Source organism: Arabidopsis lyrata (assembly GCF_000004255.2).
Source record: "Arabidopsis lyrata subsp. lyrata unplaced genomic scaffold ARALYscaffold_1, whole genome shotgun sequence".
NCBI classification, from domain to species: Eukaryota; Viridiplantae; Streptophyta; class Magnoliopsida; order Brassicales; family Brassicaceae; genus Arabidopsis; species Arabidopsis lyrata.
The window spans coordinates 8,367,641-8,394,180 of NW_003302555.1; the positions used below are offsets into that span (position 1 = coordinate 8,367,641).

At 37.7% G+C, this 26,540-nt stretch overlaps 8 protein-coding genes across 16 annotated transcripts; 3 read left to right on the forward strand and 5 right to left on the reverse strand.

Annotated features, from left to right (window-relative positions):
- Positions 1–23: 23 nt before the first annotated feature.
- On the reverse strand, positions 24–3,425 carry LOC9329124 (BEL1-like homeodomain protein 10). 3 transcript variants are annotated; one of them, XM_021014505.1, is made up of 5 exons: positions 3,226–3,425; positions 1,487–2,303; positions 941–1,326; positions 784–844; positions 24–696 (listed from the first exon to the last, which is right to left on the reverse strand). In XM_021014505.1, exons 2-5 carry the CDS (start codon positions 2,213–2,215, stop codon positions 277–279), a joined length of 1,596 nt encoding a protein of 531 aa, XP_020870164.1. In that variant the 5' UTR covers positions 2,216–2,303; positions 3,226–3,425; the 3' UTR covers positions 24–276. The 3 variants fall into 3 exon arrangements, with proteins under 3 accessions (XP_020870164.1, XP_020870165.1, XP_020870163.1); XM_021014506.1 differs by lacking the exon at positions 3,226–3,425 and adding an exon at positions 2,567–3,128; XM_021014504.1 differs by lacking the exon at positions 3,226–3,425 and adding an exon at positions 2,868–3,127.
- A 1,907-nt stretch (positions 3,426–5,332) lies between these two features.
- LOC9329125 lies at positions 5,333–7,479 on the forward strand. The gene is made up of 5 exons (XM_002890305.2): positions 5,333–5,804; positions 5,882–6,024; positions 6,099–6,370; positions 6,462–6,616; positions 6,729–7,479. The coding sequence occupies exons 1-5, from the start codon at positions 5,534–5,536 to the stop codon at positions 7,328–7,330; spliced, it is 1,443 nt and encodes a 480-aa protein (XP_002890351.1). The 5' UTR covers positions 5,333–5,533; the 3' UTR covers positions 7,331–7,479.
- Positions 7,299–13,443, reverse strand: LOC9326414 (jacalin-related lectin 3). Of its 4 annotated transcripts, XM_021013347.1 has the most exons (8): positions 11,316–13,443; positions 10,386–10,398; positions 9,720–9,921; positions 9,197–9,643; positions 8,867–9,100; positions 8,412–8,786; positions 7,951–8,175; positions 7,299–7,863 (listed from the first exon to the last, which is right to left on the reverse strand). In XM_021013347.1, the coding sequence occupies exons 1-8, from the start codon at positions 13,201–13,203 to the stop codon at positions 7,561–7,563; spliced, it is 3,687 nt and encodes a 1,228-aa protein (XP_020869006.1). In that variant the 5' UTR covers positions 13,204–13,443; the 3' UTR covers positions 7,299–7,560. The 4 variants fall into 4 exon arrangements, with proteins under 4 accessions (XP_020869006.1, XP_020869005.1, XP_020869004.1 ...); XM_021013346.1 differs by lacking the exons at positions 10,386–10,398; positions 11,316–13,443 and adding an exon at positions 10,498–10,593 and having other exon boundaries at positions 9,720–9,923; XM_021013345.1 differs by lacking the exons at positions 10,386–10,398; positions 11,316–13,443 and adding an exon at positions 10,044–10,149 and having other exon boundaries at positions 9,720–9,923.
- A 99-nt stretch (positions 13,444–13,542) lies between these two features.
- On the reverse strand, positions 13,543–14,724 carry LOC9329126 (thioredoxin H4). Of its 2 annotated transcripts, XM_021013349.1 has the most exons (4): positions 14,631–14,724; positions 14,437–14,537; positions 13,970–14,095; positions 13,543–13,843 (listed from the first exon to the last, which is right to left on the reverse strand). In XM_021013349.1, the coding sequence occupies exons 2-4, from the start codon at positions 14,524–14,526 to the stop codon at positions 13,700–13,702; spliced, it is 360 nt and encodes a 119-aa protein (XP_020869008.1). In that variant the 5' UTR covers positions 14,527–14,537; positions 14,631–14,724; the 3' UTR covers positions 13,543–13,699. The 2 variants fall into 2 exon arrangements, with proteins under 2 accessions (XP_020869008.1, XP_002893065.1); XM_002893019.2 differs by lacking the exon at positions 14,631–14,724 and having other exon boundaries at positions 14,437–14,602.
- Positions 14,725–14,812: 88 nt separating this feature from the next.
- LOC9329127 (lon protease) lies at positions 14,813–15,957 on the forward strand. The gene has a single exon (XM_002890306.2). The coding sequence runs from the start codon at positions 14,927–14,929 to the stop codon at positions 15,758–15,760; it is 834 nt and encodes a 277-aa protein (XP_002890352.1). The 5' UTR covers positions 14,813–14,926; the 3' UTR covers positions 15,761–15,957.
- A 1,438-nt stretch (positions 15,958–17,395) lies between these two features.
- On the forward strand, positions 17,396–18,972 carry LOC9326415 (probable purine permease 14). The gene is made up of 2 exons (XM_021012079.1): positions 17,396–17,555; positions 17,664–18,972. The coding sequence occupies exons 1-2, from the start codon at positions 17,513–17,515 to the stop codon at positions 18,800–18,802; spliced, it is 1,182 nt and encodes a 393-aa protein (XP_020867738.1). The 5' UTR covers positions 17,396–17,512; the 3' UTR covers positions 18,803–18,972.
- On the reverse strand, positions 18,902–21,801 carry LOC9326416 (putative cyclic nucleotide-gated ion channel 8). The gene is made up of 6 exons (XM_002893020.2): positions 21,656–21,801; positions 20,969–21,560; positions 20,676–20,888; positions 20,258–20,571; positions 19,829–20,177; positions 18,902–19,745 (listed from the first exon to the last, which is right to left on the reverse strand). The coding sequence occupies exons 1-6, from the start codon at positions 21,700–21,702 to the stop codon at positions 19,002–19,004; spliced, it is 2,259 nt and encodes a 752-aa protein (XP_002893066.1). The 5' UTR covers positions 21,703–21,801; the 3' UTR covers positions 18,902–19,001.
- Positions 21,802–23,922: 2,121 nt separating this feature from the next.
- On the reverse strand, positions 23,923–26,161 carry LOC9329128 (protein SHI RELATED SEQUENCE 7). 3 transcript variants are annotated; one of them, XM_021012093.1, is made up of 3 exons: positions 25,793–26,161; positions 25,036–25,702; positions 23,923–24,594 (listed from the first exon to the last, which is right to left on the reverse strand). In XM_021012093.1, exons 2-3 carry the CDS (start codon positions 25,694–25,696, stop codon positions 24,212–24,214), a joined length of 1,044 nt encoding a protein of 347 aa, XP_020867752.1. In that variant the 5' UTR covers positions 25,697–25,702; positions 25,793–26,161; the 3' UTR covers positions 23,923–24,211. The 3 variants fall into 3 exon arrangements, with proteins under 3 accessions (XP_020867752.1, XP_020867750.1, XP_020867751.1); XM_021012091.1 differs by having other exon boundaries at positions 25,036–25,716; XM_021012092.1 differs by having other exon boundaries at positions 25,036–26,161.
- Between the last annotated feature and the right edge of the window lie 379 nt (positions 26,162–26,540).

Below are 26,540 nucleotides of genomic sequence, written 5' to 3' on the forward strand. Positions count from 1 at the left end.
TATATAGAAAGAATCGTGAAACATACCACAAAAGTTTGATCTCCAACTAAAACAAAACGATGTTCACACTTGCAAGTATCCTTTATACCACCGTGAATCTTATACACACATATCAATATTTGGCTTACGAGTGTACTATACACAAAAGCAACCTACACATCTACTATATATTCCACAGACAATGTGTGTATTATCCCTAAAACTATAAAATTGCAGAAGCACATTTCTTGCGCTTCAAGAATCATGTCCTCTGTGCCAAGAACCAGATACTATCAATCAAACAACAAAGTCGTGTAAGTGATGGGAATTGGAGAATCTGCTTTCTTGCTGGTTGCTTCCGCTTATGTAACGGTAATCATCAACACCAAACCCGTGATAGTTCATCAGAGTGTCGTAATCCGATGACCTGTTTATTTGCGGTTGTTGTGGCTCGTTATCATTACCTAGAACACGGTCTGGTTTAGTTTCTGATGAGAAGACAATGTTTGTTGTGTCTGCAGATGAATAAGTGAGGTTGTTGTTGTTCTCTTGCTGCTGCTGCTGCTGCGACGAGGAGTCTTCTTGGTTTGTGCTGTTGGGTTCTTGGGAAGATTTGGAGATTAGTAACTCAGATTCATCACCAAATTCTTCTTTATACATCTCTTCGATCATCGGTTTCCATAGACGAACTCTCGCGTTTATGAACCAATTAGCAACCTAATTAGAGAGCAGAGAAACCAGAGTTATTCAAGCAGAACACAAAAAGATTGCTAATTTAAAGTGAAGACAAAAAGCTCTGTTTACCTGGTTTTTTGACAATCCTGTCTGTTTAGCAAGCATGATTTTCTCAGATTCTTTCGGATATCTACAAATAAAAACCAGAAAAGAAACATAAAGTTTCTTAAATGTTATGTAATGGGAAATTGAAAAAGTTGTGACTTGTGAGAGAAGAAACACATACGGATGAAGGAAATGTTCGAAGAGCCAAGCGCGAAGAACAGAGACAGAGTTTTCAGGAAGACCTCTTTGAGGTCTCCAAGCGGGTCGAACCATTCCAAGCTGTTGATGCAAAGCTCTTTGCTGTCTCAACCGTTGATCTAAATACCTAAGCCTTGGTATTCTCTCTCCTTGTTGCTCATCCAACGACTCTCCTCCTTTCTCCCCAAGTTTCTCTCTAATAATCTGAATTTGTTCCTTTATTGCGTCGCGAAGAGCACGGAAATGGCGAGAGATTCTGTTGAGAGCGACTGATGTGTAAGCCTTAGCTGATCCAAGTCCTGCTACTATCTCAAATGATGAAGCTAATGCTTCCATTTGATGGTAATATTGGTTATATCTTTTATCTACCTGCAATCATTAACACATCCACAGCAACCAAATCATCATCATAAACTCCATCAATCCGGTTTTAAACCAATCCAAAATCAATTGAACTATCCCATCGAAAAAGCGAAATCAAAGAGGACATAAAACCAATTCAATTTAAAAAAAATGTTAAGTTAGTTACCTCATCAACCATTGTTAAAAGCTTGTTCTTCTTGTTCTGAAGCTCCTCACGTTCAACTGTAGATAACTCCATCGATTTGCCATTCAAATCATTCGATAACTCGCCACTACCTCCTCCTTCTATCTCCTTAGAACCATTGTTAAAGTCATTAACTTTCATCTTCTTCTTCCCCATTTGGTTTAGTTCTTTCTTGACACTAACCACTTCATCAAGCAAATTCTGAGCCGGTTTAAGATACCGAGAACGCAAAACGCTGCTCATAAACCCTCCAGATGTCTCATTATACCGATAATTGTTGTAGAATCCACTCCCAGCATAACCAGAGGAAGGATCAGATTGACTCAACAACATCATCTCTTTGCTCTTCACACTCATCTCATCAACATTAAACGGTGACGTTTCCTTGACTGAAGTTGAAGGATTTTGAGTAAAACCCAATTGGTATTGATGAAAGTGAAACGGAGCAACAGAGATCTGAGTACCAAGGCTCAAAGACAGTCCTTGACCATCGTGAAAGCTTAGATCGCTGCTCGAAACGGCACCGTTTCCTGTTACAACGTCTCCTGTGGTGGTGGGTGGGATAAAAACCATCTCGTTTCGAACATTATCGCTGCCGGTGACGGTGAAAGAAGCGGCGGCGGAGGAAGAAGAAGCTTGCTGTTGTTGATGATTGAGAAAGATTGGTTCTTGCTGGTAACAACCGACATTACTTGGGTAATAAACCGCCATTGGTGTTTCGTTTGTTAACTAACACCTTTTTTTTTAGTTTTATCACAGTGAGTTCTCAGTTCGATGAATTTGGTCGGAAAATGAGATCCTGCAAAAATAAGAAGAAGAGTCGTGTAAGGTGTGGAATTTTTAAAGTTTCTGATGGAATCTAAGAGAGGTTAAAACATCGTAATCATTTTACACCAAACAATTTTTTTATATCGTAAACAGTTTCGAAAGCAACAAACAGAATCGGACCAAATTTTTCCGAGGATTAAAGTCAAATTCTTGATAAAAGCAAATGTTTTTGGTGAAGAACTTAAGAAACCCAGGAAACCCCAATTCAGGAATTGTGCAATCGTAGAGGAATACCCGATCTATGGAGGTGAAATTGGGAGGGAAACAAACCCTAATTTGAGGTTGGAAAAAATGCAGAGTAAAAAGAAGAAGTGTAGCTCAACGTAGTGAGTCAAAAGCAGAGAAGATTCAATTATTACATAAAGAAGTAAAGTGTTTTTGATGATTTCATTTCTGTAGGAGAATTTTCAAAAAGGAAGGGAGAAAAAAAACAGAAAGTAAACAAAAAAAAAAATCAAGAAACACAGTACAAGATCAATCATATCAAGAATCAAGAATCAAGAACTTGGAATTTAAAAGTTTAAAGAAAAACTACCTGAGGGAGAGAATCAAAGTTTAAACTCAAAAAAAAACCTAGAGATTGTGTTTGTGAGTGTGGATGTGGCTGAATCAGGAAACACAAAAGCAGAAGAGTTTCCAACAGTTGAAGACAAAAAAAGATTTGAGACCCAATCCCGAGAGAGATAGAGAGAGCGAGGCGATTAATAATTGCAAAATTCTTAAATAAACAAATTTTTGTTCACTCCACAAGAACAAAAAAACCAACCCAACTTATCATTGGGACATTTAGACACCAACCCAATTTTTTAAGAAATTAAAACATTTTAAAAATATTATTATGCAATATCAACAATAAGATAATCTCACTACCGGAAAAGTTTGACAACCGCTACCTGTAATTTTTAATCTTTTCCGGCAGAAGCTTCTGTTTCTGATGCTTAATTAGTGTATAAATAAATTGAATGAATTTTTGTGTGCCAACCATTCATAGAGAAACACGTGAGAGCTTGCAAATCACCAAATTTCGTTTCTTGATTACAGGATAATATTTTCTTATGACGACTTTAACAATTCCACACACAAAAATAAATGGATTTTATTGATGATTATATAATACTTTCATGATGTTGTGTTGTCATTGACTTGACTCATACTACTTTTCCGTATAAGTTAACTAAAAAATTACTACCAAAAAAAACGAAGGCAATGATATTGGTAATATATTAGTGAAAAGTTTAGTTCATATATGAAAAGTTTAGTATTTGTATAATTGTAATTAGAAAAGAACCGAATCTAAATATTTAAACGAAATAATCTATAATGCGTACATTACCATGGTATCGTGGAAAACTATAACGACTTCCTGTTTTGTGTACGTGAGGGTCCAAACTATTGAAATTATTACCAGCCACATATTCTAGAGTCTAGATTTGGATTCCATATCTAAAATGTTTTTTAAAACTATTTGTTCTTATCACCTTGCTTTCATCATACAGTTAAAGTTCTATACATTTTTAATAGATTTATATATCTTTTGAGCACTTTGTAGTTCAATATCTTTGAAGTTTTCTTTATAAATGTTTGATACAACGGATATACATTTAGTTATTTATGCATGGTAGCGGAAATTAAACTCTATCAAATGAAAACATAGAAATGTCATAAAAGGTAGGAACACGAAATTACAAAACTACCCCTGAGAAGCTGGTTTAAGGAAGAAGATAAAACAAAGGTGGGTGTGTGTCTGCTCAATTGCTTAATTGAGGGATTAAATGACTTAACAACCAGTTGGTGAGTCCCTCCTTACTCTTCTGTTATACCCAATTCTTTTTTCTAATAAGTTCTTGTCTTTTTATTTCTTTTGTTATAAACCTTTTTAGTTATACACATACATGTTTGTATTATATGTTTGTATTTGCATATTCCGCAATGCAGAATACGTAAAAGATTATCTTTATAGCTACACTTTTTTTTTTTTTTGGTTCAACAACTTTATAGCTACACTAATGTATTCTTTGTCCTTTGATTTTTAATATATTACTTTAAAAACAAATAGTTATCGTTTTGGTTTGTTGGAGATTGGATTTTGAGCAGCCGACACAAAATCATTTGAGAAGTACCATTGTGTTGGAAAATTATTCATAGGTTTCGAGTCTTTGAGAGATGATTGTATTGACTTTGTTTCCACGTGGATGTTGATTTATAATGATGATTAAAAATAAACATAGGCAGTTAGCTGGTGAGAGATGGATTAAATGTACTGAAATTTTAGATGATTAATTATGTAATTTTTTTTAAAATGTTATGATTACGATTCTGTAAAAACGTATATTAATAATCATGATGAGTTTTTGTAAATAAAAATATAAGGTGAGGATGGATCGATGATGCTAAACGAGGAAAATGTTTGGAGGAAAAAGGTTAAAAAGTATAATAATTCTTGCGAATTGTCAAATATATTAATTACATGGATATATCAAAAAAAGTTTATAATAAATAGCCACAAGTTATGGCCGTGTAACAAAAAGTAAAAGTATTTATTGCCACATACATTGTTGGACCATATTTGACGACGGATCATCACCACTAAAATTCATGTTTGTAACATTTCTATCCCATGGAACGAAATTGTTGGACAATTTTCATCACCCATTAATCATTATGCTCTCCATTATTAGAACCAAACAAAAATTGTATCACCAAAACTAATATGAATCCTAGCTAGCTTAAACTATTACTATTTCATTCTACCATATATTAAAACACAACTAGTATATGTAACAGTGGTTTCTGCTAGTAGTAGTAACACTAATACATATTCATTCAGATTCAAACTCACATACATGATGAAATAATTAGGATTATATAACTTAAATCACCGAGTTTTAGGCTTTTAGCAAATATAGGCCTGAATTTTTAAGCCCATTATATATGAACAAGAGGAATCCGTCAGGTTCTTGGGTTAAAGATCGTAGACAAGGACCTGCTGAGGAAACGGCAAGCACTTTCCTTCTAAATAACAAAAACGGCGTGAATTCCAAAGAGTCGACACTGTTTAGCGATTTTTCCGATCTAACAGTGAGTGATCAATCTTCTTCTTCATACCAATTTCCCTCTCGATTTCTTTAGCTTTCTACTTCACTGCGATCGATTGTGACTGTGGAAACCCTAGGATGTGATTCTAGCTGTGGAGAAGGAACAATGGGGAAGCCATCAACGAGTGTGTGGGCAACATTGCAGAAGAAGAGATGGCCTCTGATGATTCTCTTGGTTTTATCTGTATCAACACTAGGAATGATTCTCGTGAGATCTACTTTTGATTCCTGTAGTGTTAGTGGAAAGAGATGTGGCCGAGAGAAGGAAGATAATAACAGTGACGTTAAGATCCAATCGGTTTCTGGATCGTTGAATCCTCTCGGTTTCATGAAATCGAAGCTCGTTTTGCTTGTTTCTCATGAGCTATCGCTCTCAGGTGATGTTTTGTGATCGTGTTTTCTATGGATCGATGATTCTCTACTCTGGCTAAACTTGAAATGATGATGATTTTAGGTGGACCTTTGTTGTTAATGGAATTGGCGTTTTTGCTTAGAGGAGTTGAATCTGAAGTTGTTTGGATCACGAATCAGAAACCAGTTGAAGAAGATGAAGTGATCAAGGTTTTGGAACACAAAATGTTGGATCGAGGAGTGCAGGTTCAAATTTAGCTAACCACCTCCATAGTGTTTCTTTGAGTCTTATCATGATTGTTAGTGATTGAATCCTTCAGGTTATATCAGCAAAGAGTCAGAAAGCTATAGATACAGCTCTCAAGTCTGATTTGGTTGTGTTGAATACTGCTGTTGCTGGGAAATGGCTTGATGCAGTTCTCAAGGACAATGTTCCTAAAGTTCTTCCCAAAGTACTCTGGTGGATTCATGAGATGAGAGGTCACTATTTCAAACCTGATTTAGTCAAGCACCTTCCGTTTGTTGCAGGCGCAATGATTGATTCACACGCAACAGCTGAATACTGGAAGAATAGAACTCATGATCGCTTAGGGTATGTTTCCTCCCTTTGCACTTCTTCTTATTCGGCTTCATATTAATGTCAGAAGCTAAACACTGTGTATTCTTAAACTGTTGTAACACAGGATTGAAATGCCTAAAACTTATGTCGTGCACCTAGGAAATAGCAAGGAGTTGATGGAAGTAGCTGAAGATAGTTTCGCCAAGAATGTTCTTCGTGAGCAAGTTCGAGAATCTCTTGGAGTTAGGAATGAAGACATACTATTTGGCATTATTAATAGTAAGTCATCTCTTACATTCTTTCTCTTTCTTAGTTTCTTCAAGAAACATAATCTTCAAAAGACTCAAGATTGTACTTAATTTGCTTATGACTAGTGCTTCTCTAATTGCAGGTGTATCTCGAGGAAAGGGCCAAGACCTATTCCTTCGATCCTTCCATGAAAGTCTTAAAGTACTCAAAGAGACTAAGAAACTTGAGGTACCAACAATGCATGCAGTGGTAGTAGGAAGTGATATGAGCGCACAGACGAAATTCGAGACAGAGCTACGCAACTTTGTCCAAGAGAAGAAACTTCAGAAAATTGTCCACTTTGTTAACAAAACAATGAAAGTAGCACCATATCTAGCGGCTATTGATGTTCTTGTCCAAAACTCCCAAGCCAGAGGAGAATGCTTTGGGAGAATAACAATCGAAGCTATGGCCTTTAAGCTTCCTGTACTTGGGACTGCAGCAGGAGGGACAATGGAGATTGTAGTGAACAGAACAACCGGTCTATTACACAACACTGGTAAAGATGGCGTGTTACCTCTTGCCAAAAACATTGTGAAGCTGGCGACTAACGTGAAGATGAGGAGGACAATGGGGAAGAAAGGGTACGAGAGGGTAAAAGAGATGTTCTTGGAACATCATATGTCTCATCGAATAGCTTCTGTGTTCAGAGAAGTGTTGCAACACGCAAAAATTCACTCACGAACAACCAATTCGGATCATTAAACACATTTAGCACGGAAATGCCAATATTACTTCATTTTATAATACACTCTCTTCTTGTTTCTATAGATTTTTCGTATTTATTCTGTCTATAGAAACAGTGTTATTAACTGGAAAGGAAATTCAAATGCGTTTAGGACTATGTTTATGTATTAGTAACTCTTAATGGATAGACTGTAAGCGTCGATCGAACCATAAATGGTTAGATGTTTTCTTGTTGTGCGCAGAGAAGATTATGAAAAGAGCTTGAAACAACTAGCCCTGCTGTAATAAGGCTTATTGTTGCCAAGCCAATGCTGCATATGCACTCCAATGGCGTCCAAGTGCGAGCTACTCCTTCCATGGAACCCCAAAACTTTTCCTTGTGTTGTAGTTGAAGTGAAAAACGTCCCGGTTTCTTCACCGTATGGACCATACTTCCCACGGCTCGTGTAAAAACTCAGAGACTTGACAACATTATATCTGTCTGAATTGTTCAGAGGTCCGTAATACCCTGAAATGCAGGTGATCGTTTCGTTTGGATACTCAAGTTTAATCTGCAACACAGATTTGAGAGCATTAGAGATGGTTCTCATGCATTAAACACAAAAGTGGCTTTATTTGAAAGAAGATTCGATGTTTACTCTGTGTGTGGCGACTCCATTGTTATCACCACCATGTTTAGTGGACCAAACAGATTGTCCATTTCTATCGTACTCGACTTGTATTGAAGAGATAACATCATTTCCTCTTGTCACAAATATCTGCTTGATCCCTGAAAATACTCCATCATCCCAAGCTTGACCTCCGTCGCCTCCCCACGGTCCAGAACCGCTCGGTGTTGGTTCTTTGACGACTCCACGATCAACCTGTGAAAATGATTTAAACCCAACACGCACGCTGCTATTAGGGTGTTTAATCTAGATAAACCGAACCAAACTTGAAAGAGAACGATTTAAAAACCAAACAGGTCTTAATTTGGCTAAGATAAAGCCTATTAAAACGGAAACCATATAAATTGACCCATCGAAGAGTTGTTATACATTGGCTGCTATTCTTGAAACCGAAAACTTGAAAAACCGGAAAATATAATGGTGATGGATACCTCTTCGCCATGGCCGTTTGCTGCAAGGACTAGCTTATTAGCCCATGGGGAATTTTCGATTTGCGCAGTGCCGGAGTTATTATGAGGAACAATTGAATTGTTAGGAGATGCTGGCTTAAGGGAACTTATCTTGCATTCCATAACATGAACACCAATGGAATCAAGAAACAAACCCTCTCTTCCAAGGAATCCAACAACTTTACCCTCATCAATTTGATGTGTAAAAGAAGGACCTTGTTCTTCTCCATAAGGTCCATGTTTTCCTCTGTTGGTGCGGAAAGTCAGTGACTTTATCACATTAGGTCCCATGTACATCAGCGGCCCATATGTTCCCGTTACATGTGTTAAAACCTCTGATGGGTAGTCAAATACAATCTGCAAGTTACATTCAAACCTGTGAAATATGAAGTGTAATTTAACTTAAGCAGACCAAAAAACATTTCAAATTGACGCACCTTATCATGTTTGAATCCTCCCATGCCACCATGTTTGCTTCCCCACACAGCTTGTCCTCTAAAATCATAACAGACCTTTATCGACACAATCCCGACACTACGTGACAAATTGATTTGTCTGATACCGGTATAAATCCCATCGTCAAACATGATACCACCGGTTCCACCCCATGGTCCATATGTTTTCGCGCCACCTTCAACTTTTGACTGTGACTTCTCAGTATCTGTCACCAACTGATAAAACAAATTTGATTTATTTTTTGTTAAGAAACCAGTAAAAAATGTGATAAGGTCTGCTTTTCGAATGTATAACATAAGTCTTGAAATCACCTTATGTTTGGTGATCTCGGCACCTGCGGAATCCCGGGATTCAAAAGAAGGCAAAGTTGGATCTTTCTTTCTGAGGGCAACAACTATATCAAAGTTTTGCCCTACACTTCCTTGTATCACTGAGTACTCATGTTTCTTATCACCCTGAGGGAAACTTTGATGCGAATGCAAAAGGATTTTCGACGAAGGATTATTCTCTTTAGGAACTGGCTGAATGTGAACACCAATAGCATCCAAATACCAACCAGCCTTCCCATGGAACCCAACAATCTTTGACCCTGATTTTGGTAATGCGAAGAATGTACCTGACTCAACACCAAATGGTCCATATTTTCTGCGGTTACTCTCAAAAGTAAGTGATCGGACACATAAAGTTCCCCAGACGTCAAAGCTACCGTATGTTCCATTGATTGAAATCAGATACTCATGTGGGTAATCAAGTTTGACCTAAACAACAAGAGAACAGTGATTAAATTCTGAGAAACTAACAGAATATTGATAAATTAAAGAGTCTCAATCATACCTTATCAAACTTCTTGCCTCCCTTTCCTCCGCGTTTTTCAGACCAAACAGAGCTACCGTTTTTGTCGTACTCAACTTGTATGGAGTCTATTCCAGAACCATGGGCTATAATTATTTGCTTTACTGTGGTGTACATTCCATCATCCCAGGCATGACCACATTGGCCTCCCCATGGGCCGACTGATGCAGGCTTGCCTTCAACACTCTGCAGAAAAAGTTCAAGTTAATCTCACATAATCATAACTGCAATATCAGCCTTCTATTGTTGAAATTTTGATACACAGAAACTGAAGAATGAGGAATGATCAACATAAGATGTTAATACCATCCTCAGATTAAGATGATCTCTAAAGACTCAAAGCAAGTGTAAGAAGCTCGAGTACACAGAGAGCTGACTACTGCAACACAGCTTAGAAACTTAATGGGAATTTATGATAGATGAAAAAGGTTACGTTTGTGGTTGGGGATTTTCTGGAATATATCAAATCAAATTGCATAATACACGTTTCATTCTGGTTTCCACTATCAAGGGAAATCATGGCAGGAAAAAAGAATCATATTCTTCAAAGAATCATATTTCCCAAGATAACAAAGATACGCACTAATGAACCTTCCATAGTTAGTTACAAGGATTGGAGTTCAGCTTTCAAACTTCAACTAATTTTACTCACGCCATGCTGCTAACTCAATAATCGATTAATAACAAATAAAAAATATGAGAATGATATATTGCGTGATTATGTGGTTAAGAAGGCTGCAGAAATCAAGGTAAGTTGTACCTTAGTGGTTGGCTAATCACTCTACCAATAATCTTTACAGGAACAATCTCCATTCTTAAAGTGGTGCAAGCATCTTGTGTCCTCCAACAATATGTCACAGCCGTATCTCTTAGAGACGTACTTTGCAGTATTATGGCAGTCTCGGCACATCCTAAGATTTTTCAAGATCCTTATCGTCGCCTTAGGTGCACGGGATGAGGAAATGAGACCAAACGCCATGGCAAATTTTTCGCTATGGATTCCACAAGTTTCTTCCCTTCCTTCTTCCTCGATCAAAAGTTCTCCATTATATTGGTCACTTCTATTATCCACCCTACACATTTTTTCCACCCAGGGATACAGAAGATCAGTACATAATTTCGACTGATCACCTGTCGTGAATGTGTGAATTAAATTTCTGACTTCAATCCAGCTCTGCCCAAGAGGTTTCTTCAGCAAGTTATCTCTCCTCGGCTTCTTTCCTTCTAATGACCTCCCAAGTTTTGCACCTAATGCATAGATCTGCGAAACAATATTTTCAGTGACCGTATTTTCAGGTTCCAAGGAGAATAAGTTTTCTGCGGCATGGATTGCCATGTCAATATCACCATGAATCCTGCAGCCAGTTAAGAAGCTTTCCCAGATGGGTGTCTCTGATTGAATATTCATCTCCTGGATAAACTGCAGAGCTTCTTCAAGTCTGTTGGATCGTCCATACAAAGATACCATAGCAGAACAATGTTCCAGAGCAGGAATAATATGGTAATCATTCGCAATGCTGTAGAAGACTTTCTTTCCTTCGTCTACATTTCCCATCAGACCGTGCGCAAGAATAATACTCGAAAGAGTTCCCCTATTCGGCTTAATTCCCTGTGTCTTCATTTGATTAAAAAGTTCAAGAGCTGGACCATAGCTACCATGTAAAACATAACCTCCAATCAACGAGTTCCAAGTTATGATGTCTTTCGTTTCCATACCCATGAAGATGGTTTTTGAATATCCTATATCCCCTGACTTAGCATAAGTATCCGTTAAAGCGTTTTTAACGGCATGAATAGCATCTAGGTTTCTCCGCAATACACAACCGTGTATCTCTCTTACCATTTTTGTCCCAAGAAGATTAGCACAAGCGGGTAAGAGACTTAGAATGGTAACCGAATTTGGCATGAAGCGAGAAAACTGCATTTTCCGAAAAATTTCCAAGGCGTCGTCCTTTTTTCCGTTTTGTATGTAACCCGCAATAATTAGGTTCCATGTTGCAGTATTTCGCTGAACTTTTCCATCTTTTTCCATCCTCTGAAATAAGTCCATAGCCTCACCCTCGTCTCCATTCTTAATATATCCTGAGATCATCGTGTTCCATGTGATAATATTTGGTCTTACATTTGCATCTTGCATCCTTGTAAACAATTCATAAGCCTTCCCACAATAGCCTGCTTGGCAATACCCTGTTATCATTGAGTTCCAAGTATATACATCCTTATTCTTTACCGAATCAAAAACTTTCCTTGCATCTTCCAGTTTTCCACACTTTGAATACATATCAACCAGAGAATTGCCCACAAGCACATCGTCGATAAACCCCATCTTCACAGCAATAGAGTGAACTTCTGAGCCCAGGTTTATAACTTTCAAATATGAACAAGCAGACACAGCACTCATAATAGTGACTGCATTCGGCACTACACCTGCTAAAAACATCTTCCTAAACATATCTAATGCCTGATATCTCATCCCATTATGAATCAAACCCGAAATCATAGCAGTCCACGTAAACACGTCAGCAGTTATACCAAAATTCTCCATCTTCTGCATCAAATCCATGGCAGCATCACATTTCCCTAGCTGGTTATAACCCCCAATCAATATGTTCCAAGTAACTAACCCTGGAGAAATTCCTTCCTTTTCCATCTCTTCTACCAATTCTACAGCTTCTTCATGTTTACCATTTTGGCAGTAAGCTAACAGTACTGAGTTCCAAGCAACCACATCTCTCTCCTTCATGCGTCTAAAAAACTTGGTAGCGAAATCCCATTCACCGCATTTCGCATACACAGCTAAAATCGAGTTGCTAACACGAAGACACGAACTCATCCCGAGTTTTATAACCACCGAATGAATCAACTTGCCAGTCTCAACATCTCCACAATTCGCACATCCCTGTAAAATCTTGGGAAACAAGAAATCATCAGGCAAAACACCTTCTTCCATCATCAAACGAAAGAGCTTAGAGACCTCTCTCCATCGATTCTCCCTCGAGTAAGCACCAATCATAGCAGACCATGTATACAGATTTCTCTCACGCATTGAATCAAACACCTTACGGGCATCAACAAGACACCCGCATTTAGCATACATGCTCAACAGCTTCGTCTCCACAAAGACGTCAGGTTCAGGAAACAGACCAAACCGAGCATGAAGGATACGACCCAAATGGATAGAACCAGAATCAATGCACGACTCCAACAAGTTGAGGTAAGTGCTTCGTTTTACCTTGGAACCTTGTTGAAACAACGAGTCCAGAGCTTTCTCAGCTTCGAGCAGACTTCCATTTCTACACAAGTAATCCAATTGCTCGTCGGGAATGATATTGGGTTCTTTCTTCTTGGTGAATGATAGATTCTTCTTTCTGGATTTTGGATGAACTTCAGGCGAATTCTCCACTTTTGCTGGAGTCTGATAATTCAAAAAAGTTTTGGGAAATGATGGTACGAAGAGCTTTTCCATTTTCAACAATTACTCTTATTAACTCTACGAGAACTTCTCCTCCTTTATCTCCAATTACGAAACTCGAAAGAGAGTTCACAGATTACAGAGTAATAGAGAGTATATGCTCAGCGAAGAAGATAAGGAAGGACGAAGAACCTTGGTAAATGGGTTCGTTTGGCAAAGATATATGAAACGTTTGGTGGTGATAAGAATTTCAACTTCCAATCAAATTCTGACACGTGGACACAGCTGCTCGCACAAAATATCCTATTTTTCTATTCTTTTGCAAGAATCTGTTTCACTGATCTATGGAGGTAGAACAGCACACCTAAACAGATGACTTAAGCAAAAGCCAAAGACCAATAAGAAAAGCATGGATATATGACTCAAAAGTCAAAACAGTAAGAGAGATCACAACTTCTACATTATTCATATCCAATCTATAATATCCCCATTACGATTAGCTAGATTAAGAAATAACAAATTAGACCTTATTATTATGCCTCAAACTGATTTAAGCAGTGGCAACATCAGTATGCTTCACTATTATCGCCTGAAGATCTTCTTTATTCGCACCAACGAGCTTATCCACAACCTCGCCGCCTTTAATGAACACAAAGGTCGGCATTGCCTCCACACCAAACTCTTGAGCAACACTCTGTTAAACATCATCACAAGTATATAGAATATATCAGTGTGTCTATGTGCCACTAAAGTGTAACTCTAGAGCCTAAGAGTGGGGAAGATTAATTTGCAAGGAAAGTGTGGTATTTGTGTTGTTCACCTGAAGTTCATCAACATCGACCTTGAAGAAGATTGCACTTGACATGAACTTCTTGGCCAAATCGGTGAAAATAGGAGCAATCATGCGGCATGGTGGACACCATGAAGCAGTGAAATCAATCACAATCTGAAAACAATGACATTATCATACCATCAGAAGCCTAAATAACCTAAGCAGCAATCAAAAACAGAGGATTGAGCTGCAATAGCGAAACGAGGAACACAACAAAAGATACAATTACAAAGATGAATCAATCGATCTAATGTTGTGATCTCCTTCAAACAATCCTTAAATACCCCTCTACGTTAATCGAAATCAAAACCTTGTAATTCGTAAAATCTCTATACTAAACATAACCGGAAACCCTAATGTTTTCTTTGACACTAGAAACTGTAACCCTAAAACAACAACCTAATTCCCAAATCAAACAGAAGCAAAAGCAAAAACAAAAGGGAGAGAATCGAGACCAGCTTGTTGGATTCTTTGGCTTTGTCGAGTTGCACGGTCCATACATCGTTGGCGTGGCAACCAATCACTTGTCCCTCTTCTGCCGCCATTTCTTCGAAATCTGAGAGAAATAAAGGACTAATCTAAAATCTCCGATCACCTTTTTTCTTTCTTCCGTTCCTCATAAATGAGCAAGAGATATTGACAGAATTACCCCTGCTTATTTACGGTTACTACGAAATGTTATCCACCTGGACCGGTGGCTCGCCTACGGCTCATTCATGCATGTACTTCACACGATACCAAATTGCTCGCATTTATGTTCTTCTTCCTATTTATTTATTTTCTTCGAACACGAAAATTTCTAAAACAAATCTGTAGCCACACGAAATGAAATAAAAATATCTGATGAAATATATTTTCTCAACAGATAAGAAGAAACTACTGTAATAAAATCTTAAATCAATTTCGCCCTTCACTTGTGAAATCTCTCCTCCTTCACTCTCTCTAATGGCGCTTCCAAGCACAGTCTCATCTCCTTCCTTCAAATCAACTCCGCCGTATCTCTCCGCCTTCAATCCTAAACCTCTACATCTCTCAGCTACTTACCGGAGCATCAACCGTCGAAGCTGTAAACTCCTCTCCTTCCGATGCTCATCCTCCTCCTTCTCCGAGAAGCACCACAACGCAAATCCGCCGAAATCAGATGACCTAGTCGAGCTTCCTCTCTTTCCACTACCTCTCGTTCTCTTCCCCGGCGCTACAATCCCGCTTCAGATCTTCGAGTTCCGTTACCGAGTCATGATGCAAACGCTTCTCCAATCCGATCTCAGATTCGGCGTAGTCTACTCCGACGCCGTTTCAGGCTCCGCAGCTGGAATCGGATGCGTCGGAGAAATCGTGAAGCACGAGCGTCTCGTCGACGATCGATTCTTCTTAATCTGTAAAGGTCAGGAACGATTCCGCGTCACGGATCTAGTCCGTACGAAACCTTACCTCGTCGCGAAAGTGACGTGGCTTGAAGATCGACCGTCCGGTGAAGAGAATCTGGACGAATTAGCGAATGAGGTTGAGGTTTTGATGAAAGAAGTTATTCGATTGTCGAATAGATTGAATGGGAAACCAGATAAGGAATCTCAGGATCTGAGGAAGAATCAGTTCCCGACTCCGTTTTCGTTCTTCGTCGGAAGCACGTTCGAAGGAGCTCCGATGGAGCAGCAAGCGTTGCTGGAGCTTGAAGACACGGCGGCTAGGTTAAAAAGAGAGAGGGAGACGCTGAGGAATACACTCAATTACTTGACCGCAGCTTCTGCAGTGAAAGATGTGTTCCCATCGCAGCCATAGTTAAATCGGTATTTAGAAAATTTCTTGGTCTCTCTTTCAGCGTTTTCAGTTATTGGATACATTATATTTGATCAATGTGTAAAGTTTCAGAAACTTAGGTAATAGATTGTGGAGATGTTTCATAGGATCGTTTATAGTTGGATTGATCAAGAAAAAGGTTTTTACTTGATTGCCTCTGTGATAAAAAAAAAAAAAAATAGTCTAGTGATGCAACTATGGTTCTTAATATCAAATCCATGCTTCTTGAGTTGGCACTTTTATTGAAATCCTGTCAACATGTTATCTAAAGAAGTTTGCTTAATCAAAGTTTCAGTGCCAAATCTTTAATTGTCTCTATGATCATAGGACCATTTAGTTGGATTGATCTACAATATGGGTTTTTCCTCAGATCAAAGAATAGACTACTGATGCAAGTAAGGTTCTAGGTTCCAGATTGTTACTTCTTGAGTTGGCATGTTCATTGAAAAGCCTGTAAAAATGCTATCGAAGGATCACACTTTCAAATTCAATGCCCCCATAGCGTTTTAGTTCTGAAACTGTTGTACCGATGATGAACCGGGGATTTCAAAACACATGTTTAAAACTGATATAGATGAGTAATCCATGAAGGTTTAGTAATAGTTGCTTTGCCTTTGTGAATCCATTCACACATAAATAGATTATGCCTACTTGAGTTATTGCTCTGGACAACTTTGGCTGCTTCAGTTTCTTGGTCAAGACATGCTTACTTGTTTAGTATTAAGTAAGATGTTATTTGAATTATGCGTTCAGTGTATATTTGAGAGCATTTATGCATATGGTTCATATATAGTTTCGATCATCAATATTTAAAAGATAGATTACGTTCTAATGGGTATAGCGTCGTGGAAACAGTGTGAGGACGTTTATAAAGTCTAAACGAGACGATTGTGTTCAAAGAGACTTTAAAATGTGTCAAAGGAGCACCAAGGGAATTGCCTTTGTTAACCCTTCTTAATCTCTTGTTTTGTTAAATCCAAACTTTCCGAGTTCATTTGGTTGAAAAATGATCAATGTTACATTGCACAACATTGAATCTGAGTTCAAAATATGCTTAGTTATTGCAAACAATATGATTCGAAGTTCAAGTTCATTCTAATCACGCACCTTTTCGGATTATATCTTGAACATTAGAAAATATTGTCATTTGAAATCCTTAGAGAAAGTATGCTATTGTAAATCAAGTCATAAGAAGACACGCATTTAAGATTATTCATATTACAAGTAGTGAGCTGCCAAGTGGGCACCGTGTTTGTTCAAAATTTCCGAAACGTAGGATGTTGGATAATCCGAAAGGCCAAAACAAACAAAGTCAATATAAATTATAACTATACCATTTTCTTAAGAACTTGCGAATCATAAATCCAATCCGGAATATTCGTTGAGAGAAAACAATCAATATTCAAAACCTCAATATTCCCATCATTTTTCTCGATTATGCTTGGAATTTGTTAAGACAAGAATAAGTTACTTCTAAGTGTTAATTACACACTTTTTTGGATGACGAAGCAACTCGGAAACAAGTTGAAAACGACGACGCGTAGACATGAGGCTCGCTTGATTGACCATTACGCCGCCAGGGTAGACTTTTCTTACCCATATATAATAAACCCTTCTCTTTCCTTTATCCCACACCATCATCCACTCAAAATATCACATATTCACAACCAAATCTAATCGCCGACATACTTTGAACTCAAATCGCTTAGAATCTCCGACAATCAGTTCCAATCCATGGCTCAGAATCAGCAACCTATTTTTCAGACCAAGCCACCAGGTAATAATACTAACAATTAACAAACCAGATCTCTGGTTTCTTGATCTCCTCTTCCGCTCTTCTTGCAAAACAATTTGATTCTTATTATAATTTCCTCTCTTTTTTCAGAACAATTTGTGCAAATACCAATCAACATCGAGCGTGATTCTTCAACCACACGCATGAACCAAACCGGAAACACAAACCGGAAACCAAACCACTGGCCAACTATCACCATCTCGATCATCTTCGTCATCATCGGCCAATCAATAGCAAAACTCCTCGAAAACTTCTACTACGACAAAATCAACCGAAGCGAATACAACGAAAACCGTCAAAACGATGGCGTTTGGACTCAATCTCTTCTCCAAACCGTTGGTTTCCCTCTTCTTCTTCTCCCTTTTATCATCTTCATCACCAAGAACAAACGCAATCATCATCAACAACCTCCGATCACTTCCGATTCAATCCACGTCAAATCCTTAGCCGTGATCTACATTTGCATCGGAATTATCATGGCGGTCCAAGGAAGACTCGCCGCCATGGGAAAACTCGAGATCCCATTTGGTGTTTTTACTCTGATCTACACAACACAGCTTTTCTTTACTCCGATTTTCGCAGCTTTCATCAACAAAATCAAATTCAATCGATGGGTTGTTATCTCTGTGATCTTAGCTATTATCACTGGAGCTCTTACTCTGTCTTCTTCATTCGGCGGTGAGCCTGATGAAGCAGAGGAGAATTACGCCAGAGGCTCATGGGCTGCTCTGTTCGCTGGAATCTGTTTCGCTCTTCTTCTCTGTAACATCCAAAACGTCTTCGACAGTTACATCTTCAAAAGAACCGAATCGACCAATAAAAAACCAAGCTTTGCCTCTGTTTTCGAAGTCATAATCTTCTCTTCCCTCGTCGCCACAATCATCTCCGTCGTGGGTCTGCTTATCGCCGGCGAGCAACACGAATTAAAGAGGGAGATGAATGGATTCTCAAAGGGGAAAGGTTCTTATGTGATGGCTATGGTTGGTCAAGCTGTTTCGTGGCAGGTCTATTGGGTTGGCATTGTGGGACTTGTCTACTCTGTTTCGAGCGTGTTGTCGAATGTGATCAGTGTTATTACATGGCCGATTGTTTCGGTTCTTGTGGTGATCTTCTTCAATTTCATGGATGATGAGTTTGATGCCTTCAAAGGTGTTGCCTTGGTTACTGCCGTCTTAAGCGCCGCAGCTTATTTCTTTAGGCTTCACAAAGAGAATCGTATGGCCAATTAGGTTTGGATTCCTGAATTTCTTAAAAAATGTTTGTTTCCTTGATTTTTTGTGTTTATATCAATCATATGTTCTAATTGTTTATCTTGTCTTAAGTGTAAGTGTGTAATAGCTTTGGTTATAGATGTAAATTTGTATGTTTTACAATGAAATGTTTGGAAGTGTGTTTATCACTGACTTTTATCTTCCTGATGATAAGTACTTAGCCCAAATCCTCTGTATCAAGAGCCTCGAAATCAGGTTCTGATGGCTTTCTTAGATTCACCAAACTCTTTGAACTCTCGGAGACCCTTAGCTTATGACCCTTAAGCGCGTTAGCAGCAAATCTTGATGCAAATACCGTGGAACGTAATCTAGAACTTGATCCAGCAGAACTATCACTCCTTGTAACCACACCACCCATATTATCATCATACTCGTAATCATCTTCATAATCCATTTCTTCTTCTTCTTCTTTACGTCTAAGCTCTGCGATTTTCCTTCTTAAGTGTCTACGCCAAGCGGCTTGGATAAAACAAGCAGCCCAAGTCCTCCATTGTTGAGAGTAAAACCTGAACGTTTGTTGGACTTGACGACTGTGAAGACGCCTGAACTGACTAGCCACAAATTTGAGCTCTTCAGCTTCTAAAGCGAAAGCCTCTACTTCAGTTAGAGCCTTCACTGTTCTTGTGGAAGAAGGCAAGTTTGAGCCTGCTTTAGGGTCAAGTGCCCAAGTCAGAAGCTCTTCACCACAAAAGTCGCCTTCTTTCAATAAACCTCTGTTAAAGAAACCACTTCTTCCACCATCTGTCGTTACACTCTCTAACCGGCCTCGGATTATGAACAGCATTTCGTTAACCGGGTCTCCTTCTCGCACTATGTAAGTGCTCTCTGTGTATAGACTTGGCTTTAGTCTCTCACATATTGCGTCTAGTAGTCTCTCATCCATATTAGCAAACAGAGGAACCTGCAAAAAACACAAAAAGAACATTGTTCCTTGTGATTGAAGTGTGTAGAATTCTTAGGCAATTCACATTTCTGAAAACCTACCCTGCGAACTAAGTTCAGACAGAGATGGCGTTTGATGTCTCTTCTAAGATCTTTTGGTAAACTCTGGACTATGTTTTCTTCGTCGACTCCTCTTGTTTCTAACCATTTGTATTGATCATAACGTCTGACTCGTTCCCTCAGGTTTTGTGGAAGTGACCTGTGATGCATCCACTGTTCGGAATCGCGTCTTTTAATCCTCATTTCCTCTAAACGAACCGTAAGTGACTGCAGATAAGTTTGCATATTCCCGATGAGAAGAGCAAACAAGAGAAGTCCGGCTACAGCAATTGCAATTGAAAACAAAACTTCTCCTGGATAGGTACTTGTTTGCAGCCCTTGACCTAACGTACTGTACACGAAAAACACCCAAGTTAGGAAAATTTACACCACAAGTTAACATTTATGCGTCAGTTTTTCAATGTGTTTTACCTGAGATTTTGGAGACCCCACCAAAGACAATAACAAAACTTGGAGAAAAACGTTGTCGAAGATACAATTCCAGAAGACACAGCCTGGCTATAGATTCCGTAATTGAATTTGGACTCATCGCTTTTCGCAGAACAATTGTTCTTGAAAAGATCAGGGACTGATTTGATCCAGTCGGTGTCGCGACTGCTCATTAATTTGCTGCCACAATACAGAATCTGAACACAAACCTTGGGATCAGGCTGGACTTTACAAGCGGATCTCAAGCATGTATCGTTACGTTCCACTGACAACATGTACCAGAACGCTCCAGTAATCTGTCAAAGTATAACAACATTTTTTAGAAACAGAACCAAATAGACAATAAATCTGTTTTCAGGTATTTAACCTAATGCTGATGGATGGATTTTGAAACGCTTACGTGGCTTGCAAGCATATACCAGAGGAGGTAATAAGCAGCACCAGCCCAAGCACCTTCAGCGAAAGCTCCTGCTGTTTTCTTGAGCTCCGATGTTAATGGAATAAACCTAACGAATCTTGGTATGTACTGTGTGATGACAATGTGTAATAGCGCCTGTTTTGTTGGTAATACATCTGTTCCTTTAGATCCGTGAAGAAACTTCCACACCGCAATCTGCATCAACACCGCCAAAAATCATCAATTCAAGAAACCAATGCACAAAACACAAGAGACTGAAGGATTTTATTAACTACCTGAGGTAAGGGAAGAACCGCGAGGAAATCGACAATGAAATAGCGAGTCAAATACCGTTCAGCAATCTTTGCAGGGTCGATCACAAGCTCACCTCTTCCAAACACACGAGAAGAAGGAGCAATATAAGCTGTACGAAACTGAAGAGCCATTCGCGTAAGATAAAAAACATCGATGATCGTTCTTAGAGTAGTAGTTGTCACAGCTAATTTAGAGTCGATTCCAATGCAGTTCTTTGAGTTATCGACAATCGGTAGATAGAAAAACAGAGGATCAACAGAGACCGCAAGAATGCAAGAGATAACAAACATTCTGTTCCATAATAAAAGTGTTTTGTCTTGAGGATCAAAGATTTTCTTCTCAGATACTCTTAGATCTTCAGGGAAAACAGCTCTTGTCACACCTGATGTCAATGATTTTCCTATCGTTTTTAGACCCTCTGATCCGATTTTAACGCCTTCTCGAAAGGATTTCGATGTGTTCTTTGTCTTCCCTCCTCCACGACTAGTTAGGTTAAACAATCCAAAACATGATCGCTTCTTCATTCCCGTAGCATTAGATGACATTGATACCCTCGAATCTGTATCATCTAATCTGTATTTTTAAGATGTTAGCAACAATTCACATTCATAGATCTAACAGAAATCTGAATTAACATCGTGAAAGAAGGGTTGATTTTGTTCTTTTACCTTACGAATTTTTCTCTCTGGCCACCTATATATTGAGATTTGTACATTTTCTTGGAGAATGGATCACATATTGTTGGAGTTTTGTGACGAGAAAACAAAGTGAATATGAGAAAGAAAAAAAAAAGTTTAGAACGTAAGACTTTTCTTAAAACACTAAATAAGGAAAATTAAGAAATTTTCAAATATCAAATAGTTGAATGAGACTCTTTCTAAATAAGGAAAACATAATTCTTTAACCCATCTTTTCTTTCTTGCATAGGAACTGTGACTACATTATCAAGTACAGAAAACGTAAACTCTTGAATTACTTAGAGCTTCGAAATGTTCCATAACTCAGCATCAACCATCTCATAGTCAACTAAGACAGACCACCAAAAAAACAAGAAACAGAAGAAGATCCTGAGCTAGCCTAACATCAATAAGAGACCCCAATTCTCCATATTTACACGGGCTGAGAATAATAAACATGGGAAGACTCAGAACAACTTAGCTCCATTATTAAGTCCTCTAGGAAAATTCCGACGATTTTATGATGCATACTGGGCCGAGCCCATTTAGAAATTGCATGCGACTTTAGGGCAGTGTCACCACAAATTAGATGCAAAATCCACTTTACTTTTTTTTTTGAGCAAAAACAATATTTTGGTCTTTGCCAATTTCTACATGATTGTTCTATATTTTTTCCAATGCAGGTAGGAATTGCATTTTTTCATGCGAAAGTTTTTTTTTATATAAATCGATACAAAAATAAGTGACCAATCTTTATATATTTCGGCCAAAATTTTTGTAGTATTTTTTTACAAGTATTAAGACACCAAAAATAAAATATCAAATCTAAGGAACGAACATTTTCGTATGGTCGTTATTTTTTACTATGTAAAGACTTTTTGGTAAAGGATTTGTTAAATAGAATGTCATATCAGTCATAATCGAATTAGGTGTACAGATGTTGTGGGGATGCATCAAAAACCTATGTTTTAAAATCTATGTGGTCTTTTATACATTGACCATTGACTTTTACTAAGCTTCTTGACCCAATTGTATCCCTTTATTTCCAACATAAATTTCCACATTTCCTCTAATAATTAAACAAGTAACTGTTTCTTTCATTTTCAAAGTTTGCCAAACCTCCTTTAAAGATATACTTAATACCATTTTTCTTTAGTAGTTTTTTTTTTTTTGTTCACCTACTTTTTAGTAGTTACTAGGCAAAAAATGTCGTTAAAAATAAAATTCTAAAAAATTTAAAATCTTTTGAAACTTTTCATAAAACCAATGTGTATATGAAAATGATATCGAACAAGTTACAAAATTAAGATCAGGTTAATCTATAATACTACATCCAATGATAGTCACATCATGCAAGTTACATCCAAATAGCTAAAATGCTAAGTTTTTGTAGAGAAGTAGTTTAGTAGATTTAAGTACCCTAAAATACTTTCCATTTACATTCATTCATCTACAACAGTTAATACTTCACATGCACTGAGTTGTCCTCATAATTTTGATGTTATTTTCTCCACAATAATCACACCTAACGTCCGCGATAAGTCGTCATCTCCATGTGAGAACGACAACAAAACTTATTCAAGGATTAATTAGTGTTTAGTCCGTTTGTTTCATACACTAAAACTGATCAAGCTTACTCATTCAAGAAACGCCGACAATTGAAAATTCACAAATTTAAAAAAAAAAAAAATTTAATAAACAATATATAGCATTAGCACGATACGACTGGATTTACTTAAATTGTTTTAAGCGTGGAAAGTTTTTTTATGATGAAATTTTGCAGTTTCCTACTCTTCGCTTTTGTTAAAAAACTTATTCGTAACAAATTAAAATTTTAATAATACATAAATGTAAAAATAACAAATTATTCGTGAACTATAATGATGGTTTCCACTGTTTTACTGCGGAAATTTGGATTGGGTAACAGAAAAGTTTTTCTTTTATATAAATAGATTTGAAATTGTTTGCTCAATGGAACACGAAACCTAGTAAAGTTCCTGTTTAGATCCGGCAAGCAAACGGATAAACAGGGAAAAAGCAGCTTCGAGTTCATCACCAGCCAGAAAGCTAACTCACTATCAAACCCAACCCTGTTTTAGAAGAAAATAAGTTTTTTTTTTAAAACCCTATTTATATAGAAGACCAAACTTTTTGAAAATAATTCAGACATATATAGGAAAATGGTGAATAAAAAAAACAAAGAAGTTATGTTGATCACATTGGGAAGATCAAACTTTAAAGTAAACAAGCAGAAGATCAAATTTGAAACTCTGACATTAATTTAATAGCTCGTTTATCCCCAAAAAAAACTTAGTCATAATATCTCATTTATCTCTAAAACGTACGATGTGCATGTTAATCAGTACACAAACCCTAGCTAGGTACGAACAGAACAGTCACCATATTGTCCGACAACAATAAAAATACTCAAATAAATAATCTCTCGTACTCGTAGACGGTAGATCGATCTCTGGTAGTTATAAGAGTAGTTATAATTAATCACAAACGTAATTTTAAAGATTTTAACATCTTCAAATGTTTAAAATATCAAGACCTAGGAGGTGCAAAGAAAGAGGTACCGGCGGTGACATAGGCGTTAAACGGAGCCGCCACCGCAGTGTAAATTGAAGAAGGGTCAATCGATCCGTTGTTACTATTAACGGCGGTCACGGCGGTTGTAGTAGCGGCTGAAGCGATTGAATCCATGAGGTTAAGATGGTGTTGAGAAGTTTCGGCGTTGACGCTTGAGCTGTATCGGTGGTGATCTGATGGACCTTGGTCGTAGAGAATGCCTTTGAACACGTGTCCGCCAATGCTCACAGCCGTTTGATAAGCATACTCTTCTTCTTCATCGTCGATTGAGCTGACTCTCATACACCGGAAAACCGCCGGGGAACTTATCTCCGGCGGTAAGTGACTACTCTCTAACCCTAATTTCATAAACACAAATAACTACTATAAAACTCATAAAACGTTTTGGTTCTTGATCCTATAGTCGAAATCTTTGAAAACACAACATAATTGACCATTGTTTATTTTTACATCAAAAAAATTTCTGTCACGTATTGAATAAAAACTAAATCTTAATTTGATAAGTATATAGGCTCATGAAAATCGATTAAAACTTTTGTGTCGTCAGGTTTACCAAAGAACAGTGACTAAAAAAAGTATTAATCAAAATCAAACAGCAAAAAAAAAGCAGCAAAATGCCGGTGGACATCTATTCACAATCAAATAATATTGTTGCTTTCTCATTGTCCAAAATACAATGTCAAATAATTTTTTTTATTTTTTATGTAATCAGATCGTCTCAATAAAAGTTTCTAAATTTACTCGATGTTAATTAATTAAAAAACTCATCGTCTTCATACCTGAAGAATTACCATTAACCACACGGGTGCAAGCAAGAGCCGAGCCACCCCCACAACTGTCGTCTCCACCGCCATTTTTCTCGTCCTCTCTGTCATCATCGTCATCGCCACCAACGCTTGAGTTAGTGTCTCTTATCCGCTTAGCTGGCAAAACAGCTAACTGAGCCTGTCTCTCACGGCGTTTAGCAGCCGAGACCCACGTGCTCTTCACGTGTGTTTGGCAATCAAACCCTCGGCTCTTACAACAAGTACGACATCTCATATGAGGACAATCTTTCTTGGCTTGATTCCCACAGTCTTGGCAATTCATGTTTCCTTGCCTAGTTACCGTAAACCCTCCCGTCGAGGATCTCACCGGCTCATGATCGGAGACGACGTTGAAGTACAAACTCCGATTAGTACTCCGGTTATTGTTAATGTTAATACCACCACTCGGGACCATACCAAAAGAGTAGAGATTTGTTGGAGCAGCCACATGATTTTGTTGTTGTTGTTGTTGAAAATATTGAGGTGGGAAAATCTCAAAACCCTTGTTGTTGTTGTAGATCTCGTCTTTGTATAGATAGAGATAATTGTTGCTCTTGTCTTCATTATGATCCTTGTCTTGATGATGATCTTGTTTGTTGTGATCTCTCCCTCCAAGATAGAACAATCCAGCCATTTTTTTCTACTTCCCCAACACTAACCAAAAGAAAGAGAGGATTTATGAGACTTTTGGGGGTTTGTGAATGAATTATTTTTGGGGATTTGTGTTTACCTTTCTGTTTTACTCTCTAGCTCATTAATTTCTAGCTAGACTTGGAGATGTGTTTGGTATTTAGAAGGAGCAGATTTGGGAGCAGATGAGAGAGTAATGATGGTGGGGAAATTTAAGAAACTGCTGCAAACGCCGCCAAGGTTTATTGCTCCTCTTCTCTTCTCTTCTCTTCATCATTTAAGATATTGTCTCTGTCATCAAGAACTCAAGCAATTTACTGCTACTACTGCTGGTTTTCTATGTGGGTGAGAGAGAGAGAGAGAGAGATATAGAGGGATAGAGAGAAGGAGAGTAAAGAGATGGATAGTACTATGAAGATCTTCTTCTATGGGGCACTTTCTCTACAGTTGTCTTCCAGTTTCAATGAATCCCCATCACAATAAATATCACACATTTTAATATATATTAAATTTGTAAAATTAAATTAAATATATATACATGTATGTGTATATATATATATATATATATATATAGTATGTTTTGTTTTCATTTTTGTCGGAACTATTATCATCAGAGGCTATGTTTAAGTAAATGCCTTCTAGAGTAATCATTTGAAACTAAATTAATTATTCCTAAAATTATTCAAAAGATCAGCATAAGAATTATCCAAGAAAATCAAATTTGATCAAATAACATGCTATATATATATATATATATATATATATATATATATATATATATATATATGTGTGTGTGTGTGTGTGTGTGATTTTATTAGTTCTTGTATGTCTTGTAGAAATTAAATTAT